At 37.1% G+C, this 23824-nt stretch overlaps 1 protein-coding gene across 4 annotated transcripts; it reads right to left on the bottom strand.

Annotated features, from left to right (window-relative positions):
* Positions 1-284: 284 nt before the first annotated feature.
* Positions 285-23471, bottom strand: ROPN1L (rhophilin associated tail protein 1 like). 4 transcript variants are annotated; one of them, XM_007486821.3, is made up of 6 exons: positions 23317-23471; positions 22372-22529; positions 17810-17933; positions 16290-16451; positions 5647-5822; positions 285-464 (listed from the first exon to the last, which is right to left on the bottom strand). In XM_007486821.3, exons 2-6 carry the CDS (start codon positions 22500-22502, stop codon positions 383-385), a joined length of 675 nt encoding a protein of 224 aa, XP_007486883.1. In that variant the 5' UTR covers positions 22503-22529; positions 23317-23471; the 3' UTR covers positions 285-382. The 4 variants fall into 4 exon arrangements, with proteins under 4 accessions (XP_007486883.1, XP_007486884.1, XP_007486882.1 ...); XM_007486822.3 differs by having other exon boundaries at positions 23189-23328; XM_007486820.2 differs by lacking the exon at positions 23317-23471 and adding an exon at positions 23070-23292.
* Between the last annotated feature and the right edge of the window lie 353 nt (positions 23472-23824).

A 23824-nucleotide genomic window follows, 5' to 3' on the forward strand; every position in this document is an offset into this window, starting at 1 on the left:
TTAATAGATCGGCCTCCTTTATCCCTAGGTGTTAACAAGGTAGAAGGAAGCATTAATTCCAAATGGAAAGCAAGGATTTTGAAGGTGTTTTAATAGACCTTTCTTATAGTCGCATTTTTTTTTAATTGAACCATTTTTTAAGCTGGGCTTATGATTACATCCGTGTAAGGAGCTCCTAGAAGAGAACCATTCCTTGCATCTTGATTCCTAGTTGCTTAAGACACAGAGAGATTTAAGAGAGTGTTTCCTTAAAAAGAAAAAAAGAAATCACACTGTACACGGTATTGCTGGTTAAGGCAAAGCTGTATTTGTGCTAAGCTTTTATAAGCACTATTTGACTAAAAGAGTTTTCTTCTCTGAACTAGTCCCATATGTCTGCTTCTTAAATTGCAAGATATTGCAATTTCTTCTTGTCTTCTATGAAGAAATCTGAAACTCCTATCATGCCTTCTTTCCTATCGGCTCTAATAAAAATAAGTAAAGATACAATTCATTAATATTTTATTATAGCAGGGAAATTTAAAAATATTTTTTATTGTCATATAACATATAAATATAAAATTTTATCTAAATATTTATAATTGTTGATCATTTATTTACTCAGTAACCCTTTTCTTTTCAATGACATATTGTGTTCATATTTCCACAGCAGAAAAACCAGATATTTCTTTTGAAGTCAAAATATTTTTTTCTTTTCAAAATTTAGACTTTACAAATCCATGAAAGTAACATGACTATGTAAAATTATACTGCTGTTTGTATCAAAGAGCAAATGGGATTAAGTGGCTTGCTCAAGGTCACATAGTTAGCAAATATTTGAGGACAGATTTGAACTCAGGAATATGAGAGTCTTCCTGACTGCAGGGCCTAGCACCACCTTGATGCCCTATGTTAATATATATGTAGGTATATAAATATATATGCATATAGGTATGATTTACATACACATATTTAAAATTATGTGGCTTATGTATGATAAATTTTATTTCAAATTCCTTTTAACATGATTATGTAATATATATGTTTTTTAAAATTCTTTTCTAGAATTAGAATTGTTAATTATTATCTATCTCTGTTATTATTTTCTATTTGAAGCCTATAGCCTCAGAATAGGAGGAAAGGAATTTATAAATGAAAACAATTATTTGCCTAGCCCCGGGGGAAATGCTGACAAAAAAAACACAAACAACAAAAGCCCAGTAAGCTCTGAAAAGAAAAATGCACAGATCTGCTTCAGTTTTGCTTTAGTCTGAGCAGCCTTACTTTGGGTAGAGCTAGGTGGTGCAGTGGTGGGATTGCCAGGCCTGGAGTCAGGAAGACTCATTTTCCTGAGTTCAAATCTGGCTTCAGACACTTTTAACCAGCTGTGTGCCTGGGCAAGTCACTTAACCCTGTTTGCCTCAGTTTCCTCTGGAAAACCTCTCCAGTATCTTTGGCAAGAAAACCCCAAATAGAGTCACAAAGAGTGGGACATGACTGAAAATAACTGAGAGAAGCTTTACTGATCATCCCTACTACTAACCCTGCTTTTCAACTTCATCCTGACTTCTGGTCCCTTTTTCATTTCCTGCATGTTCTCTCTGTCCACCACCTCCCACAATTTAGCTTCACACTTGCCCTAGATAACCATCTTCAACTCTATAATCTGCTATTTTCAGAATTTACCTTTCAAGCCCCTTATCCCTAACATAATTTATTATTATATAAATATCTATAATATCTATATATATATATAATATAATCTACTAATTCTCAATGTTGGTTTAATTGATGGTAAATAGTCTCAGCTGAAACTTCACGGCTAATTACAATCATATACTCTACTCTTATTTGCTCCCTTATATCTTATTTTGATATTAGTTGTGTGACCAGGGACACGTATTTTAATGTTTCTAACTCTAGTCATTTAATTTGTCCTATCAACCTCTCCTAAGACCACGGAATCACAGATTTAGAGCTAAAAGTCCAATTTCCAAATTCATCTTTCCCCTCCAAAGTCTACTTCATTATCTAAGACACAGTGCAGCAACATGGGTGTCATTTAGGTTGGATTGGCCTTGGGAGTGAGGAAGACCTGGGCTCAGTTTCTATCTCTGACACATGGCTATGTGACCCCTCCATGTACTAAGGAAACTCTCTAAGACTTCAGAGCTGCAGAGAAATCACTGATCTGCCTGCCTTGCTGGTCCTTCAGTAAAGTGTTGGTTGTACCCCCAATACTACAGGTATGGACCAAAATCATCCCAAGTCTGCCAGGATCAAAATTTCTGATGTTCTCTTTGATTCTTCTCCTTTCATTCACCTCACCTATTTAACCAGTTATGCAGCTTTGTCAATCCTGCACTTTTTCATTATCTCTTGCATACACCCCCCTCTTCTCCTTTGTTTCCATTGCCACCCTTATCATTACATGCCTACACTACTTTAATAGCCCCCTAACAGGTTTTCCCTCAGTTGTAGCCAGAAATATCTCCTTTGCCCAAAAATATAACTGATCCTTCCTCAATGGGTCCCTATTTTTAATTTGGTAAAATTCAAACTACTTTGCCTGGAATTAAAAACCCTCCATCAATGTGGCACATCACCTAATCCTTTCTAGTAAATTTTATGCTTTTTTTACCTGTGGGTAATTCTAAACTGCACACAAACTCGAACTATACTACTTCCTATACATACTATAACTACACTTCTACCTTCCTTTACTTTTCCACACTGGTGTCTCAGCTTTTAATATCTTCCCTCACCTTTTTAGCTTACTGAATTTTAGTTATCTTTGAAATACCAACTCAAAGGCCAACCTTGCCAGGAGGCTTCTCTGATCTATTCCTACCCCGATTTATTCCTACCCACCTTATCAGTGTTACCATTATTCTTTCTCTACTTCATAGCTGTCTATCTTGGCCTCTGATTCACTTATTTTGTAGTTTTATCCTACTATTATTTAAATACATTTCCTATCTCCAACTAGACTGTGAGCTCCATGAGGGTAAGGACCATTTCTTATCTTACAAAGGTTTAAGCACAGTATTTTTTCTGCACACAGATTATGAATGCTTGTTAAATTTAACTGAATTGAAATCCTTGAGAGCAGGGAAAAGACCACAAATCCAGGAACAACTAAGCGGGCAAAAGATGGACAGTGTCCTAGCTCTCCCAGTCTAGTCTTTCAAATTAGATTTCATCATTTTCTCTAAAATATTGTGTATTTGTAGAACCAGACAAACCTATTATTTAAATGAAAGCAACTAAATATATTCCAAAGCTAAATAAAAATAATTTAAACCATCATTTGAAATGGCCTCTGCTACTCAATTCCATTGGTGCAGAAAATCAGGAATTAATTTTATATAAAAATTACACCAACTAATCATTCTGAAGAACCATTCTGAAAAGTGCCCAAAGGACTATAAAACTGGACATATTCTCTGACCCAGCAATACCACTACTAAGTCTATATCTCAAAGAGAACAAAAAAAGGGGGGAAAGATCTATTTGTGCAAAAATATTTATTGCAGCTCTTTTGGTGGTGACAAAGAATTGGAAATTAAAAGGATGCTCATCAACTGGGGATGGCTGAACAAGTTGTATACTCTTATGCTCTGAGAAATTATGAGAGGGTGGTTTCAGAAAATATAAGACAAGGCCTATATGAGCTGATGCAAAATGAAGTGAGCAGAACCAGGAGATCATTGAATACAGTAATGAGAATCAATTGCGAAAGACTTGGCTACTCTGATCAATACAATGATCCAAGACAATTCCAAAGGACTATGATTTGAACAACTGTTCTCCTCCAGAATGGATGATCTCTGAGTGCAAACTAAAGCAGAATTTTCTCATCTTTTTTTGTTTGTTTTGTTAAACAGCCAATATGGAAATGTTTTCCATGATCTCCCATATATAATTAATATCATTTTGCTTGCCTTTTCAGTGGGTGGGAAATGGGTGGGAAGGAAAGAGAGAATTTGGAATTCAATTTTAAAAAAGAATGTTAAAAATACTTAAAAAATTAAAAATTACATCAAGAATTTAATTTTATATCTAAACGTAAATGATAACAGCCACTGCCAATAAACCCTGGGCAACTGAAAACCGTGCTTATTCAAACTAAGTTAAAGAAGGAATTTAATAACTTAAAGGACTAAGCTATGCAGATGATGCAGTGCATTTTTTTATCTACAATTCCAAGAAAGTAGAGTCACAATAAAAATTACTGTTTCAAAATTAAATTATAATGTTTCTATCATGTGATATACCTGGGTCCCTCCTTCCTCTTTAAATATAGGATACTAGCAATAGGTAATATATAACTTTTTTTTAAACCCTTACCTTCCATCTTGGAATCAATACTGTGTATTGGTTCCAAGGCAGAAGAGTGGTAAGGGCTAGGCAATAGGGGTTAAGTGACTCACCCAGGGTCACACAGCCGGGAAGTGTCTGAGGCCAGATTTGAATCTATGACTTCCCATCTCTGGGCCTGACTCTCAATCCACTGAGTCATCATAGCTGCTCCCTGATATATAACTTTTTGAGACTGAGAGGTTGTTATTTCTGCAGCTTACCAGGCAATAAAAGACAAGGTATTATCACGGAATCTGATCTGTGAAACTATTTAACTTGAGGGGATTAGTTTAACTTCAATGATTTTCATACACCTAACTGAACTATTGACTTTTTTCTATACACTCTGCACATCTTTTTTCATTTTTTCCACATTGTTCTCTAACCCTACAATAACTTCCCGTACTCTTTCGGCCTATTGAATTCCAATTTAAAAAGGTTGGTTTTCAAGGCATCCTATACTCAAAAAGCATATAATTACACCATATAACTGAAGCAAAATCAGCTCATTGGAGCAAGAATTATAATTGTCCATCATACAAATTACTTCATATTAGCATTCCCCCCACCCCCTAGCACTTAGAATGTGGAATATGCCATACTTTTTGGCTATCTATCAAAGTTCACATGCCCTAATTTGACATCCCAGAAATCTTATTGATTTGTCCCGTTTCTGTTTTATTATCAAAAAATCTAGCTGTGTCTATATTTTTAACATATAGTTTAATTGATTCAAAGGACTGCATTGTAAGAACCAATGTAGAGCAGCAGCTAGGTAGCTCAGTGGATCTAAAGACAGGCCTAGACACAGGAGGGTCCTGGCTGGATTCAAATCTGGTCTCAGTTGTATGAGAAAGAAACATACTTTCTAGCTGTGTGAACTCTGGGCAAGTTCCTTTAACCCCATTTGCCTAGCCTTTACCACCTAGCCTTGGAACTGACAAACAGTATAGATTCTAAGACAGATGATAAGGGTTTTTAAAAAAGAATCAATGTAAATTTATTGAGAATTTTTATTTACTGGGGAGTTAAAATTTCTTCCTCCTATGAGTAAATCAAATTGAACAGAATACTGGCAGTGTAGTAAACTGGCAGTTTACTACAGATCAAGGAGATGATATCTTCAAATATTTTTGTTTAATTGTTCTATGTGCAAGAGAAAATTACAAAATTGCTTCTTTAACTTTTTTATCAGTCTCATTATTAGTGGGTAACAAAGTAAATTACTTAAGATTATGCAGTTGAAATTTAATAGATTCCCACATTCATTAGCATAAAAGAGAACCAAATTCACTTTATACTTACACTGTTTCCTCAAGATTTTTAAGGAAAAGGATAGTTTCCTTCTCAGTTCTATCGGGGTCTAATCCTGAGAGATAAGTGAAGATGAAAGAAAAAGTTTCGAATGGGATGCGAGCAGGTCCGCCTTCAGGATCTTCTGTAAGAATTTCACAAGCTTGCTTCATTGCACTGTGTAATGTCTGGAAATTACATCACCAAAGAGGAGGGGGAAAAAGTTAAATTTATTATTCAGAATCATATCATACTAAATTATTACAACAAAGGGGAAAAAGCATTTTACTGAAATTCCTTATCATGGAACTAGAAAAAAAGGGAAAAGAAAAGTCAAAGCAGGACATAATTGATCTAAAAACATCCCTTTCTGGACTATTGAAAATAGTGAGGGACGAATCATAAAAATGAAGAGAAAAAGTAATGAGTTATCACCTGTAACATAACCCACATTTGCAAGGCAACTTCTGCAACACTAAAATTGCAAACTCTAATTGATGAGAAGCTTTAACTGTTTAAAATGGTGGTCTTTAATTCTGTAAACAGTCAGCTGACTTTGATATTTCTCATGTGTCCTAAAATAAACTTAAAAATCTTTCTCATTGATTATTTGTAGTTGAAGAATAGCATTAACTATGTTCATAACTTAATATTTTTTATTTTTCTGATATTTTGTGCAATTAAATATCCCCACTTAAGTGTTTATCTATTAGTATCACAAATTCCAGCTTTGGAGATTTACCTTTTTTTGAAGCCTTTCTCCCTTTTCCAAGCTTTATTTTTGTGACATTCACTAAAAATAGGAGTCAGTTTTGTATTACTCATATTTATATAATTCTATCTTTTTTTGCATTTATGTGATACAAGCAAAAAAAAACACTTTTTTTTTTACTTTCTGTCATCCACATGAGAGCTATAATTGATACTGTGACAAATAGTCTAGTAATCCTAACACAACAAAAAGGGACATAAAGTAATTGTTTGGCCAATAATTGTGTCATAGTATAATTTCCCATCAAGAAAAAAACTTGACACTGGCCTTTGGGCATGTGTTTTTTGTAAATGCTTGACTAAGTAGTGAAAGTGTGTAAACAAATCCTTTACATAAGTTCATAATTGGATCTTTTACATAACTTCACAATTGTAACAGGAAGGTTCCCCACTTTCTACTCCCTATCTCCCACAAAAAAAAAGGGGAGGCTTTCTGAAAGAACTTTCAATGAACCAAAATAAAACTTCAACTCCAACCCAAGTATGGTTGATATGAGTGCAAAACAAGGAATGGGGGGCTTTTCTCTTATAAGCTGTAAACTTTTTAAAATTAATGAATAAAATAAAAGAATGCAGTCGATATTAGTAAAATTGATCTTACCTTAAAAAAAACACAATGGAGTTTTTGGTCAGACCTTCTAGAACACTTAAAAGATTAAAACTGCTTCTCTTTAATCTTTCTATTTTTCTGCCTCTGCTATCTTCCACCTTCTTCCCTATGCCTCAAATACCCACCGGTCCTCTTTCTGCCTGTTGCAATTCTATCAATCTTTTCAAGATCTGACTCCAAAAGCCTTTTCCAAAATGCCTTTCCTGACCCACTCTGGCAAATCAAAATTGTCTCTCTTCATTGGTATTTTGCATAATAAGTCCCACCACAACTACCATTATAGATTCTAAATAAATGCTAGCTAAATAAATAAATGGCAGGTACTGTGCTAGGCATTTCACAAATGCAGAGAATGCTCACTTTACAGAAGTGGATTGTTCCACAGACCTATTATACAGAAAGCAATTTTGACATAATGTGAATTTGCCCCTACCCATCCATTTTACTTGGCCTCTATAACAAAGAAATACACAAAATACCTTTATGCAACTCAGAAAATGTACTAAGATGTAGATCAAATACTGTACACCACAGTAATAGTTATTCTCCTACAGCCAGGCTGATGAGGAAGCTCTTCCCAGCTCCCCAGACAGCACAGACCTTGTCATCAAGCCAGCAATGGTGTAGGCAGGTGGGTTCACTGACTTGCTTTTCTGTCATATTGCTGGTGGGGTGGGGGAAGGTGCAAAGGGGGGAAAGAAGAGAGAACAAAGAGAGAAGTCGAAGTTGACTGTTCTTACTTCTGAGAATGATTATTAAACAAAGAATCTTGTTCTTGATGCTGGCAATCCATGGAATACTTCAGCTCAGAAAAGAAGATATATTAGAGAAAATGGCACCAAAGTATGAGGTCGTGTACAAAAAGGGATCATGGTTTCTTTCAGGGATTCACATGTGGGCAGGAAAGAAAGATTCAGGATAGATTAGAGCAGGAAAGGCCAACAATCCCATGTGGTAGAATTTGGATTTGTGGATCTCCTGCCCCTGTAGGGTTTACAAAGGTCTGACTTTCCTGAGCCTATTCTACTGCCATCTAGTGTCTAGATAAACTAGTAAAAGATTTGGCAAGAGTTTTCATTAGGTTTCATTCCTGATCTCCAAGTCAGTTTATGGCCAAGTACTCAGTTGGCATGGGGTACAATAGATTCTAGAAAATGACCTGGGTGAAGATGGATGGGTGCAGGAGATGAGGAACGAAGGTATAGGGACAGGTAGTTTCTTTTCTTCTCTTTTAATTTTACATTTAATTAAAAAAAATTTTTTCCCATGGTTACATGATTCATGTTGTCTCCTTCCCCTCTTCCCTCCTGCCTTCCCAGAGTTGACAAGAAATTTCACTGGGTTATACATGTATTATCACTCCATGCCTATATCCATATTATTCATTTTTGTTATAGAGTAATCCTTAAAAACCAAAACCCCAAATCACAAACCCAAATAAACAAGTGATTAATCATGTTGTTTTCTTCTGTGTTTCTTCTCCCACAGTTCTTTCTCTGGATGTTGATAGTGTTAAGTCCCTCAGAATTGTCCTGGGTCACTGTATGGCTGTTAGTAGCAAAGTCTATCCCACTTGATAGTTCCACAATGTTTCACTTTCTGTGTACACCGTTCTCCTGGTTCTGCTCATTTCACTCCACAAACAGTTCATGGAGGTCTTCCCAGTTCTTAAAGAAATCATCCGGTTTGTCGCAATAGTATTCCATCACCATCAGATACTACAATTTGTTTGGGCTGGTGGTTTCTATTCCATATTTAAATCTGCCTATTACTCAGATCTCCTCTCATGATATAGTTCCAGCACGTGTCAAATAGTATCTAATAATTTGTGCCAACAATAAGGTATTTCAGGTGAGAAGCTATTAAAAATAATGATTTTCCACACAGGCTCTACAAGGTTGAAAATCCCATATATTGAAGTCAAGGTCAGCTGTTGGCGTGACAAATCCATTTGAAAGTGTCTGAAGAAACAGAATGATACTCAAAGGAGCCAATTTGCTATGAGCCAGGAAATCTAAGGCAGAGACTTGAACATTGAGCTCATACACACAGTCAAAAGTAACTATACCACATATGTCGTGTCATCATTTCAAAGTAGCAATAATGAAAACAGCAAAAAAAAATTACGGAGCTCACTGAAAACCCCCTTTCCTAGAAGCTGTTTCTGTAACCCGTCAGAGAGAAAGGGATACTACGTATCTGTGCCTTTTACGCTGCAAGGATTCATGGAACTATAAACCGGAGCACTGGTGCTTCCTCCATGACCCGGGAGGCCTCTGAGAAAACTCGACTCTATTGAAATGAACAGCAGATGAACTAACCTAGCAGAGAAGACTTCTGGAGCAGGTGGGCTTCTACAAGACGGACGACCATAAAATGGAGGGGGAAGCGGGTTAGAAGCTGCCTGAAGCCGGAGCTCAAGCTCAATTGCATGAATTTCTTACGTGAAAAGTTAAAATACCCACCACACACAAAACCCGCTCTATTTCTTGCCATCTCGACCTCATTTCCACGAAGAATGAGTGCTCCTCAAAGACGCTGTTTCCTGCCCTCTCCCCAACAGGAGTACGCGCGTAATGGATTCCAATCGTACCTCTAGCTCCGCCCTCAGGAGAGTAGCGGGCTTCTCTAAGGGGCCGCCTGCCGCAACTGGAGCCTATTTCCACCAGGAGGCTTGGCGTATGTGAGGAGAATCTCATGCCTCATCCACATGTGGGGTGCTGGATCTTGGTCCATGCTTAGTCCCCCTCTGTGGCTCTGCTCGCTTGTCATGAAAACCCTCGAAGGAAATATGGGGCAGGATGGGCAGGGATATATATTCTTAATATAACGTTTGTGGTGATCATGCCTGTTAGTATTTAGCTACCCTCAAGTGAGAGAGAGAAGTATTGTTACCAGCCTCTAAAGTCTCACGGTGCACTGCGTGTCGTGTGTCTCTCTTCTAGCCGCCATATAAATAAGGCTGGAGTCACCATTTTCTAGTTGGGGTTACAGCCTACCACACGGCCCGTTTACTGCCAGCAAGCTAAGAGCAGCTTTTACATATTTAAAGTTTAATTGTATTTTTAAAATGTAGAACAACCATTTCTGAGTTAAGGCATCCAAAAATAGACGTACTTCCTCAGCCAGGTGGTGGCATAACTAGTGTCCTTACTAGTGAACTGAAGGAGTATAAACACCATTTAAAAGCCTTATCATCAAACAAGTTGGATTTACATGGCTCCAAGGTATATGGCATATACTCAGACTCATGGGCAGAGAGGAACCATATACATTTGTAAATACATAGAGAAACTATTTAAACATAATTGCTAGCAACGTATCACAGAATTGGAAGGGACACTTCCGGGGTCAACTGGTCTAAACTAGAATAAAAGAATTCCTATCACAGCACAGCCCAAATGAGAGCCTTGATGTCCTAAACCAGGAAGTCCAGCCCATTCCATTGTGAATAGCTCTAAGTGACGGCATATTTTCCCTCACCTCAGCCTGAATCTACCTCTCCAGAACCTTTACCCTCTGGCAACTAGCTCTGCCCCATGACAGATCCAAGAAAACAAATCTAATCCTTCATCTTCCATATGACAGCCTTTAGAAATATTTGAAAACCAGTAAATATGCCTCCCTTTGGCTTTTCTCCTGATTCCTCATACTCACGGTTCCCTTTTGGAGTCTCATGCTACCTCGTGTATATATCCAGCTCAAATCATCTGGTACCACTTCCTACTCCAGTTTGCAAAGGGCTTCTAAACTGTCCTTTCTGGCCTCCTTAACAATCCTTTTCTGTGCATCCAAGACACACAGGTTGCTTGGGTATAAGTTCATCTGTTAATCCTTCAGTGACCCAGAACTGGGTCTTTTTGAATTATCTTCAACCTATCATTGTCCTTCCTAAACTGTGTTATCCAAAACAGAACACAGATGTGATCTAACTAGAACAGAGCACAGAAAGAATGTTGCCACTTAATTCCTGTAAGAGAGGTCTCATTCCTCAATGCAGTCCAAGAACAGATTAGCTTTTTTTTTTTCTTCCACAGTACACTATGGATTCTGATGTAGTTTGAGGTCCATTAGAAAAAACTCCCATTTTTTTCAAACTTCTGCCTAAACCAGCTGTTTCATCTTTTCTTTTGGTACCTCAATGTTTGTATTTATCTCTACTAAATTTCATCTAATTATAACAAAAACAAATAATTTGGGGATAGGCAAAGGTATTGGACATATATAAAACTTTAACTTACCACATGTATATAATCCCAGTATTCAAAAACCAATAATTTACTGATATTTTGTCAACTTTTGCTGTAAAGTTTGCAAAAACATTAAAAAGTTTCTCCTTCCAGATATCTGGTGAGATGCCTCAATAGCATAATCTAATCTGAACACATTTGAGCATTTCTCTCTTCTCTATTAACTCACTGCACGTGAATCACGCATTAAAAATATATTATTAATCATCAGTTAATATAGTGTAGCTCTATCCATGACAAAATGTTGCCATCTAGTGTTTTAACATTTTAAGTAGGTGAATATTTTTCCAAAATAAATTCATAAAGCATTGTTTGTATCTTTTTGATTTTCAAAATAAGGGAGACATGCATTTAAAGTATAAAATGTTTTACTTTTTAATTACTAAAGATAAAATTGAAATTCCATAACTAAAAATTACAGATTATTAAAATAACTTGTGTAGAGTTACCTGTAAGAAATGAATTCACTTTGTCTATGTCCTTTCATATAATATTTAGTGAGATGCTTCATCGGCACAATTTGATCTTCTCTTTTTTGTAGATAGAAGGGTTAACTAAACTTACAGAATACAAGGATGTAGGAAGACTTACCAGAACTTTCTATCACATGTCCAAGTTGACATTATAAACCACTTGCCAGAAACAACCAAATGCCAATGTCAACAACTGCACCCCCTTTGGCTTTTCTACCGAGTTTCATAGCTACCTCATCTATGCATGAACAGATAATCTTCTTCGTAATACTACCCTAATGAAGCGTCATCTTTTACTAGCCCCACTATCACCTCAAATATCTCTCTCCATCTCATGCCACTTACAATTCCAGTTTGCCAAGTGCTTCTAAAGCTTCCTTTCTGGCCTCCCCACCAACTTCTTTTGGGAACATCCACGAAACACAAGTTGCCTGGGTACCAGTTAGAAGGATGACCATTTAACCAGGGCCCTCTTCTCTCACTTGGTAATTTAGATCTATATCCCATGCATTTAATTATCATCTCAATGCTGATGATTCCTCCCCCAGTCTTTCTGCTGACCTTCACCTTCATTCTGTCTCACATCTCCAGCTGCCTTTCAGACATCTCAAATTGGATTTCAGAAGACATTTTAAATTCAGCTTGTCCACAATGGAATTCAACAGCTTTCCCCTAAATGCTACCTATCCCCTCCTGCCCCCATTGTTGTGTAAGGCAATTCTCTCCTCTGAGTCCCTCAGGTTCCTGAGCAGGAGTCATCCCAGATTCCTTCACTCCCTTTACCCAATCTGTTGCCAAGGCCTGGCAGCTTCGTGCTTCCTTCTCTCCTGTGACTGGTAGTGGTACAGGCCCTTTATCATCCTCCCTCCTGGACTCTGGACTGCCTTGGGCCTCTCCCCACTCTCATCTACCGTCCATGTAGCCACCAAAATCCTTTACTAAAAATGCATGCCTGGTCACAGCCCCCCCAGCAAATGCCATTTCACCACTTCCCGAATCCAATGTAAAGAACTCTGGCCTGTGTTCAAAGTCATTCATAACTTAAGCCTCTTGCCCCTCTCGCCTCCTCACACTTTCTCCCTGCCCCATACTCTTCTATTCAGCAATGCCAGCCTCCTGGTTGTCGTACTAAGACATTCCTTCTCACGGCTCTGGGCATCTTTTCCATCCTTCCTCTTCATTTTGGTCTCCTGGCTTTTTTTGAGTCTCAACTAAAATCCAGTCTTCCCATCTCTCTCTAAATTTCAGGGCCTGAGGCAGCTGGGTGACTCAGTGGATTGAGAGCCAGGCCCAGAGATGGGAGGTCCTGGGTTCAAATCTGACCTCAGACCATTCTTAGCTGTGTGATCCTGGGCAAATCACTTAACCCCCATTGTCTAGCCCTTACCACTCTTCTGATTCTAAGATGGAAGGTAAAGTTTTTTTTAAAAAATTCCAGGGCCTACCCTCTCAAATTTACTTTCTATTTATCCTGTATTTGTTTGTGGTCTTCATTAGAGTGTGAGCTATTTGAGGGCAGAGAATGTCTTTTGTTTCTTTTTATATATATATAATATGTATATATGTATATATATACATATATAAAATATATATATAATAAATGCTTTAAAATGATATATAGTATAAAATGAGTAATTTGATTATATTATATAGCTTTTGTACGAACAAAACTAATGTAACCAAGATTAGAAGGCAAACAACTGGGAAGAAGTTTTTATAACAAATTTCTCCTAAAAAAGTCTTATTTCTCAAATATATGGAGAACTAAGTCAAATTTATAAGAATGCAAGCCATTCCAATTGACAAATGGTCAAAGGATATGAATAAGCAATTTTCAGATGAAAAAATGAAAGCCATCAATATTCATATGAAAAAAAAATGTTCTAAATCACTCTTGATTAGAGACATGCAAATTAAAACAACACTGAGGTACCACTTCATACCTATTAGATTAATCAATATGGCAGTAAAGGAACATGGTAAATGCTGGAGGGGATGTGGCAAAATTGGGACATTAATGCATTGTTGGTAGAGTTGTGAACTGATCCAACCATTCTGGAAGACAGTTTGGAACTATGTCCAAAGGACTATAAAACTGTGCATATCCTTTGATCCAGTAATACCATTACTGGGTCTGTATCCCTAAGAGACAATAAGAAAGAGGAAAGGACCTACATGTACAAAAATATTTAGAGCAGCTCTTTTTGTGGTGACAAAGAATTGGAAATTGAGGTGATGTCCGTCCATTTGGGAATGGCTAAACAAAATGTGGTAAATGTTGGTAATAGAATACTAGTGTACTAAAAGAAATGATAAGCAAGATGATTTCAGAAAACACTGGAAAAACCTGCAGAACTGGGAGAACCTTGTACACAATAACAGCGATATTGGATGATGATTATCTGTGAAAACTTGGCTACTCTCAGCAATGCTGAGACAATCCTGAAAGATATAGGATGGGGGATCCTATCTACATTGAGAAAAAAGTGTTGGAGTTGTCTTTCATATCAGTGCATCTTTGGTTTTATTTTGGAGTTTTGGTTCCATGAGTGTGCCCTTACAATAATTACCAATATGGAAGTGTGTTTTGCATAATAATAAAATGAAATGACAGGCAACAATTGCAAGACATTTTAAAATTACTTATTGTAGCTTATTTGATTAAGATGCTCAAGTATTATTTTATGCTTCCTCTACAAAATTATGAAAAATAGATTAGGCAAGATGTGCAAGGTAAGATTAGGAAATTATGTGCAAGAACTTTACCCCTAATTACTAGTACACATACCACTGGAAACTAAATCTTTCTGTATAACAGTAATCGTGTTTTTTTTTTACTTTTTTTTGTATTCAGTATTCTGATTTTTATAAAATACATTTCACTAATGTCACTGAATTTAAAAGGATTGTACCATATACTTTAAAAAAAAACAACCTTCCATATTAGAATCTATTGGTTCAAAGGTAGAAGTGTATGATTATTACTTTAAATTGCAAATTTTAAATTCTTTTTGAGAGTAATTTTAGGTTAAGAAACATGCTACCTCTCCAAATCCAGAAAATGAACTCTTCTTAGAAGGCACCATGAAGATGCCTCCACAGACCACAAGCTATATCAAGAAGATCCAGAATGAATTTTGGGTGTGGTTGATTGATCTGAAGGTTGATTGAACATTTAATTTGAATGTATACTCTTATGCCAAAAGGGGACTGACCCCTAACTGGCGTTTTGTCAATGTGCCTAGCAATTGTTGGTTTTGTTCTCTTTTGCTCTTATCCTCAAATTATTGCAATTTCAAAGTTGGTATGTTTACAAGACCCACTGGAGAGACTAGTCTTCTGCGGGTCTCGGGGGGAATGTATGATTGAAAATCTGTTACCCTAAAAAAAGAACTACATATCCCAAGAGCCCACTGACTTCCTGTCATTATGTACTTCCTGTAGACAGCGGATAAAGGGTGTGGGCTTTGGAGGCTCCCTCGCTCTGATGTAGAATCAGCAGTGATGGTGGTGAGTGAGGATGGCTAAAAATAGCTAACCAGCCATGGTCACATGGTTTGTATTTTGCATCCTCATTATTCCTTGATTTCTAATTATCTTTAATAAACTTTCATAAAATATATTTTTATTAAGATTTAATTTTAACTTTTACAGAAGAGTGGTGAGGGCTAGACACTTGGGATGATTAAGTGACTTGCCCAGGATCACACAGCAAGGAAGTATCTGAGGTAAGATTTGAACCCAGGATCTCCTTCTCCAAACCTCGCTTTCTATTCATTTAGTCACCTAGCTGATCCCATACACTCTTCAATACTTAAAAATGACCTGCGATTTTATTAGTACAGATACTTCCCTTCCTCACTGGAGAGTACAATCCTGATAGAGCCAAGGGTTGCCATAGCCAAAATAAAGTGTATCACCCTAGGGCCAATCCATCCAGAAACTCTCCAAATTTAGCTACGCTGGCCCTTGAAGTCAGAGACAAATAACTTTAAGATATATGTCACTGGACTTACATTTGAAGGACCTGTCATGGTCTTTGAATAAACCAAGTCTCAGCCATTCTACAAGAAGACACATCAGAGTAGGGCTATAAAGTGATGGAAATAAACTAGAAACTGAAAATTATACATCAAGAACATAATTACCAAAGTGGTCAAAATGCTTATATGGCTTCAGTTATTCAAAGCCATAAATTAATTTTTAGAGATGTTTTTGATGTTTTAGAAATGTGTAGAGGCAGCTAGGTAGTACAGTGTCTTAGAGTCAAGAAGACCAGAGTTCAAATCAGACCTTTATGTGGCGTTTTACCCTGAGCAGGTGACCTAGCCTCTGTTTGCTTTAGTTTCCTCAATTGTAGAAATGGAAATAAAGCACTGGGTCCCCCTTCAGAGTTGCTGTGGGCATCAACCGAGATAATCATTGTAAAACATTGAGCACAGTGTCTGACATATAATGGGTGTTATAGAAATGCTCATTCCTTTTTCTCTTCTCCCTCCCTTTTGGCTACCTTATACAAAGTTATTAAGATGTTTTTTGTAGATTACCTACCCCACCAAGAGCACTACAGCCAAGTGCTAAAAATTTCATCCACTCTACTTTGTCTTCAACAGGATCCATTTTGAGAATGAATTTTAGTTTTTCCATTGGCAAGCACAAAGTTTTCCACTTCTGCTGAAGTTCTCTTAAGTCCACTATTTTTTTGTAAGCAAGCTTTAAGAAATATAAATGAAAAGGTAAGCTAGTATAGAATTGGATAGAAAGAATTTTTAAATATAAGAATCATTATTGGCATTGTATGTTTCAAGTACTCTGGGAAAATTGAGTTCTATTTCCCGTGTCAAAAAATTAAAATAAATTCATAAGTATGTATGTCATTAAGATAAGATTTAAAACTGGGACACTGCAGATGATTCAATTCAACTGCCTTTGCTATGGGGAGGGAATTGAAACCATTAGGGATGAAGTAATTTTCCCAGGGTTACAAAAAGCATTCTTATTCCCACAATTCAACCTCTATTTCTCAAAAGAAAAATATTTTAATAGATGTAAGAAGGAATTACTTCTGAAATTCAGATTCTCACGTCCTAAAATTTCAGATGCAAAGGTCAGTTAATCATAATTACAGAAGCTGTGTTTCACTCTTTGATAACATTTCCACAAAAAGATTCTTCATAAATTGAAATGCATTAGGGAAGAAAAATTGTTCACTGTTTATTTGATAATCTCTATACCTATGAAGTAACTACCTATTCTCTGAAAACAAATTGAGTGACATATGCCAAAGTTGCAAAAAATGTGGCCCCCCCAAAGGAGATGCTAAGTTTTTCTGATGGAAAACAACATTTATAAAATAAATGTGATTTTTTAAATCTCCCCCTCCCTGAAAATTGGGTTTAATTTGTATAAGCCCGGAGAGCTTGGAAAGGTGCTGAGCCACAAGGGTTACATACAACCCTGTCTTTACTATTATCAATGAAGCATTAAAACAATTTTTCCTTCCTGGAAGAAAAACACATTGTAAGACAAAAATAAAGATTTGAAAATTTCTGCTCTAGAGACTAACTCCTAAATAATTTCTTTTTAAATATCTATGGTTGTTGTTCTTTTTTTAGTCAAGACTGGAAACATGGTTCTAGAGTTTAAAGGATTAAATAATTTAAAAGATGTCTAACTTTATTCAGGGGAAAAAACACTGAAATAGAACAAGATTAAGTATTTAATACATGAACTAATTCATGATAATAAAAGATTTAGGTGATAATGAGTAATCTCACTTAAGGAAACCTAAAAGTCAATCATAAAAGCTTGAGACACATGAAGTAATTATTTATTATTACATGTGCCTCCTCTTCAAATAAACTTTTAAAATTTGTTGAATGTAAAAATAGAACTCATTAGTGTTTCCTGTTGGCATCAACAACTTATAGTATACTTGGGTGGGTAAACCATAGAAATGGTGTTTGAGCTACAATGCAGAGATGCTATACTTATGTAGATTTTTTTAAAAAAGGTATGTGGGAGGGGCTGTTAATTAGTTGTTGGTTGGAATAGAACAGGTTATTTTGTACCTGTTTATGTAAAATTTTAAGGAGTCCTCTTGTCAATCCTGTATCTGTCCTCTGGGTAGCCACTGGCATTTCAACTCTCTCCTTTACAGGAAGGGGATCTCCTCTGGACAAAGCTGAAAAATACCTAGAAGTAAAGGAAAGTAGAATGTTCATATACCATAAATGGAGTAGTTTCTTAAAACAATGTTGTGAGTGCTTACTTTGGTAATGTAAATTACTGATTAAAATGCAATGATAGTCAAAAAAAGTAGCTAAAACTTTTCATTCAGATTCTAGCATCAATTTAAAGCTAAATTCAAATAAGTGTTCAACTCAAATAGAAGCAGGCTACCTAAATGATACCTAAGGAACCTTATATACCATATATTAAATTTTAGTTATAAAATGTAGTATCTGTTCCAATGCATTTTATTGGTTTTAGTAAATATTTCCTAATTACATTTTAATCTGGGTTCAGGCTATACTCAGAAGTATTGTGGGCCTCATGTAGCTGACAGGCCATTTGGTTGGCATTTCTGATCTAAAGTATTAATTCCAAGACAGAAGGTAAGGATTTAAAAAAATAAATAAATAAAAATAAGTTATATTTTGGGTTTTGTGATAGAGATATGAGAGAGAGAAGTTTTTGCAGGGATTTTATTACAGTTTTCAAGCAATCACACTGTTGTTTTTTTAATTTCTATTTTTTCCCCTTTTCCTGAAGTAAAAAAAATACTAATATGTTAATAACAAATTTCCCATTCTTATCATTTTCATTTCATTGTAGCCTCAAAGCAGGTTTCCTGTTGATGTACTAATTACCACAAGGCCAGGGGGCTAATGAGCTGGGTGGGTCTGCTGTGTTGAGGAAGACATCTAATCTACCTGCCCTTCCTCATTCTTTTAATTGTAACTCTCCATCATTTCCCTTCAACACCTTCCATTTTTACCTTTATAAAAAAATAGGAACTCAAGTTGGAAACTTCTCAGTGGACTCAAAGAATGAACTCGGACAACTGGGAAAATTGGTAGCCAGGCTCTGGATAGCATGATGAGTGGTAAAGTAAAGGCGATTATAACACTAGCTACCATTACTATTAAGTTTGTGCAGGTAAGAGATGGCTTTTTTGGCTATCCTTTGGAACCCCCCCTTTTTTTTAAAAGAAAGATGGGTTTTTCCCCCCTCTGGTGAAAGGAAGAGTGGTAGCTGGAAAGGAGTCTCAAATATGCTGGAAGAACTATCTTCACCCAGCAAAACCTTCAATGTGGCAAGCCCCCAACCACAGCCTGGAATTTCACAGACCCCACTTTGCCTTAGCAAGGATCCAAGACTCATTCCTAGTCCAGTTCTCAAGTTGACTTGAATAGGCAGGACAGTATTTCTGCTTTACATGTAGTAGTGGCAGCTGATTTCTTGAACCTAACTCATTTTAGTGCTCTTCCCATTAGACTCAAGTATCTTGAAAAGAGTACCCATTCTAAAATAATCTTATCTTGTGGTGTAACCCAAGAAAACCTCATGGAATTTAGGTAACGTTAGGTAATCATGATCTTCTAGGATCCTACTTTTTTTCCTAAACAGCTTTCCTAACAAGAGGAATAAAAATATTTGCATTTTATGTAGTGCTTTGAGGTTTTCAAAGCACTTTACATACATGAGTTCATTTGGTTCTGATAACAATCCTGTGAGTTCATCAATATAGTAATTAACAGTCCCTCTTTTACAGTATGATAAATTCCAGAGGAGTTAAATAAGTTAAATGAATTAACTAAGGTTATCCAGGTAAACAGCAGAGATGAGTCATGACCTTAGGCCTTCTGACTCCAACAGAAGGGAAGAAAAAGACTAATATTGGTAAATGAATAGGGCCTGAAAAATTCTGTTACAAAGATGATTTAAAGATGTGTGCCTATTTTTGTGATAGAATGTTTTTATTTAGGGCTTTTTGTTCTTTCATAGATTTTACCAAACGTAATTTGTGAAATCAGTCACCAATAATACCTACAAATACTAGCAATTTATGCTCAGATATCCTCCTCTCTGGTATATCAGTAAAGACATCAAAAGTCATCCTTTATGACTTCATCAATCAAAGGTTTAAGAGTATTGTGAGATATATATGTCCTTTAGTCCACCAGTGTCTCACAATGGCATTACCTAAAAGAATAGACTCCAAGGTGATGCAATCTTACATCATATTGAGCTTTAAAACATAACTTTTTTCCAACATGGACAGGAATTTTACATATTATTTATAATATAATATGCTTATATTATTTTATATTTATATAACTTAATTTTTAGTGGAAGAACAAAGGACAAAACCAGAATTTGTATAATTTTTAATGACAAATTGAAACCGAAAATAACACTAGCTTTTTTATAAGGACTTTTAAAATAGAATAGGCAAGCTTAGCTAATGGAGAAGTATGAAATTATTTTGATTCTCCCTCATCTGAAATGCTGTTGTAGAAGAACATGATATTAGAAACTTCTGTCAAGAAACAGCCACAGAGTAATATTTAAGTCTTTTAAGTTTACCCCAAAACTAAAACTGTGCCTAAAAGAAGTCAGTGTTAAGGATTATACATTTCTTAATTTAACATTTTAAATGAAAGTTAAGTTTGAAAGGAGGTTCAGCTATCTCTAAGTGTAGCTGAATACAGTCATTAGAACTAAAACAATGTAAGTTTTTGGATAAGGGGACTAAACTAGATAATAACCCTTAGAATTAATACTTTAAGAAAACCTTTAGAAGATTTGAGAGCCAACTTGTATAAATGAATAAAAGGCCTTGCCTTGAAGATGGGAAAACTTGTCCTGCCTCTGATACATGCAGCTTGGGTGAACTTTCATAACACTAACCCTCCAACTCATTAAGTATTGTAAAATTGTTTTAATTGCCTATACCAATTACAGCATAAAGTACTCATCAAAAATAAAGTAAGGTTTAAACCACATATATACATAGTTCCATTTGGAGATTCTTTAGGTCCCATTTATCAATGAATAAAAAAGACATAGTTTAGTAACATCTAGTCCAGTATTCGATATAAATCAATGATCAGACAGTAATTCTTAGATATGGGGGAAAATGAGCTTCCTGGTCAGGGAACACTGATTTTGATCTAGTGATTTAGCATTATCTATTTTCACTCTTTGAAATGGGAAAAATAAACAAGAAAACAATCTCAGGAACAACATGAATAAAAAAGTTTAAAACCCTATTGTCTATTATGACTATCACAGAAACCCTACCAGGATAGAGCCATTCTATAAAAGTGTTTTCGTTTGTTTGTTCTTATCGTCACCCACAGGGAAATGACTATATAAGTATAAATAATAAAATATTTGGATAACAGGGCCATTCTTCAGGTTAGTTTTTGACACAAGTGACTAGCTATTTGACTGACCAGAAACTTGCCTAAACTTCTAAGTACTTCTGAGCATCTCTAAGACTAAAAATTACAAATAAGTACTTATATATACTGTTACCACACCAAGTTTTCCTAAATTGCTGAAATTATAGGTTGAGGAGCACCCCATCCCCAAAATCACTGGGGCAGAATCCCACCAAGAATCACAAAAAGAATGAGGCATTGAACTTTTGAATCCCATCATCCTGACCTACTGAAGGGAACTGGAGGAGGAAATTATGACAACATAAGGCATAAGGGGAAAGGATCTATAACAAAGCGATGAAGAGCGAAAGTATTAGGGAATGGGATCACTTTCCTCCAGAAGCTTTAGGAGGTGGAGAGGGGAAAAAAAATTAATGGCTCTAAACCAGGTGTTCATAACTTTTGTATCATGATCCCTTGGACAGTCTGGTGAAGCCTATGAAATCCCTTGGTAGAATAATGTTTCTAAATGCCGAAAATGAAATATATATATGATTAGAAAAGAAACCAATTACATATTGAAATATTTATAAGAATGATTTTTTAAAATTCATCCTGTCATGCATCCCCTCTGAAATCTATCTATTCAGAGATCCCTAAGTTAAAGGATCCCCCCATCCCCTTCCTTCAAAACTGTTCTCCACACTACGTTTCCATGTACAGCGGTAATCTTGACATATGACAGTACAATTATGAGATTAACAAAAATCTCACATCACCCTGAAAAAAAAAACCCAAACAAAAAAACTCGGGAACATTGTCACAACTTCTCTAATTCAGGGGATTTGTAAAATTCTCTCTTCGAGATCAGTTTTAATCATACCCTATCACATGTCATGGAGCAGCCAATCAGTAAGGATTCTCTCCCGAAAGAGTTAGAGCCAGCAGTAGACATCTCTGGTCTTTCCAAAGTTGTCTTCATAGGAAATTAGGAACAAAGTGGGAAATGGTCCCTTGTCAAAGAAAGTTATTCATTGGGCAGAATAAAAACTCTTGTTGACTACGAATAATTTAAGAAAAAGGAAGATTCCAACAGCAGAGTACTCATTTCTTAACGGGATTTGTGAGTTGTCAAAATATTAAAGATTTCATACAAAAAAAAAAAGTAAAGAAACAAAAACTCAATCCAGGCAGTGGAGTCGCAACTTCAGATGTTTCTAAATGCCACGGACGCTGCTTACCCTGCAGACCACTGCAATACATCGGTTGGCTGAGTTCTAATAGCAGCTTTGGTGAACTGTTTCAAGATATCTGGAAGTTCCGGGGGAATATGAATCTGCTGAGAGCAGAACATAGTATCTGGAAGAGGCATGATTCTTCGGGAGTTTAGCAACCCAAGCTTTGAAAAGAAAAATAATAAAATAAAATGTCCTTCTGAGATAATTAAGAGGCCCACTGCTTTAAATGCTCTAGGAGGAGAATAATTTACCTCGGTGCTTTAATTATCCTGAGGCCCGGGGCAGGAGGGAGGGACGGGGAGGGGACGGGAGGGGAGAGAAGGGAGAGGAGGCGAGACTTTCACGCGGGTGTGTGTTGCGTATGTGTGTGTGTTTAGGGACTGACTGCAAGTATTAAAGACTCCCAGTCATTTGAGGAGGGGAAGGATCATAAAGCAGGATTGTGAACTTCCCAACATCCCCCGCAAAACTTGGAGTCAGCTAGACGCATTTTTCTGAGTTCAAATGTAACCATGGGCAAGTCATTTAACCCTCCTAACCCAGCTTCCTCATCTGTAAAAAGAGCTGGAGAAGGCAATGGCTTAGCCACTCTGGTATCTTTGACAACTCCAAATGGGGATATGAAAAGTCGGACATGAATTGAACAACAACAGCCCCCAATCTCTCTCCCCTTAGAGAAAAGCACTCCGGCAAGGCGGTACCATGCAGATACTTCTTCCCTGGACTGGAAGCTTAGTGGTCACCAGGAAACCAACCCTCCTCCTCTTTCTCCTCCTCCTCCCTAGGAATGGGGAGGATCCGGAAGCCAGAGCAGAGAGACCTGTCAAACTGCGGCGCTCGGACTTTCCAGAGGACGGGGCGCAGCTTCGGGGTAGCCGTAAAGGCAGCTGGAGCTGAGAGCATGGGTGGCTCCTGAAGGGGGACCGGGGCTGTTGGGGCAGCTCTTACCCGCTCCTCCTGATTCACTGGAAATGTGGGCCAACGGCGGCTCCTCGAGATCACGCTACAAACCCAGCCACAGGTCACGGGGAGGGGTCACAATTGTTTCGCGCCGTATCTAGGCAACGGGGACGTACGCGCGATCCCGCCCCCTTCTTCCCGCCGCACCCCTCCGCTAAGCCCAACCCCCAAGCGCACAAAGTGCATGGACTGGGTTGGGGAGGTGAATGTAGTAGGGAACTGCAAAGAGCTTTTTGCTTGTTTCGGGTCACCACGGAGAGCAGGAGTTTCCGGTGGAGGTTCAGCTGCGATAATGAAGATGATCCCTGCACCTATCTTTAAAAGGGAAAGTGGGGCGGTGGGTGGGCTTGTCACTCTGCATAGATGACCGGAACTCTGATTAGTAACGAGGCAGTGCCAAAGATCTTAGAGGTTCCGTGTCTCTTGCATTTTACGCGCTTCGGTCTTTGGGATGGTGACGTGGAGAAGGTGGTGACTTTTAGACAGGCAGCTAAAC

The sequence above is a fragment of the Monodelphis domestica genome, chromosome 3, assembly GCF_027887165.1.
Source record: "Monodelphis domestica isolate mMonDom1 chromosome 3, mMonDom1.pri, whole genome shotgun sequence".
Taxonomy (NCBI): Eukaryota; Metazoa; Chordata; class Mammalia; order Didelphimorphia; family Didelphidae; genus Monodelphis; species Monodelphis domestica.

What these genes read in the sequence shown, in the direction of transcription:
- ROPN1L (XM_007486820.2), bottom strand. An exon ending in TTAAAATTTTACATAAACAG is followed by an intron (nt 16,452 to 17,809) that starts GTACAAAATAAC and finishes TATTTCTTAAAG; the next exon opens with CTTGCTTACAAAAAAATAGT. An exon ending in GCTGTAGTGCTCTTGGTGGG is followed by an intron (nt 5,823 to 16,289) that starts GTAGGTAATCTA and finishes TGTAATTTCCAG; the next exon opens with ACATTACACAGTGCAATGAA.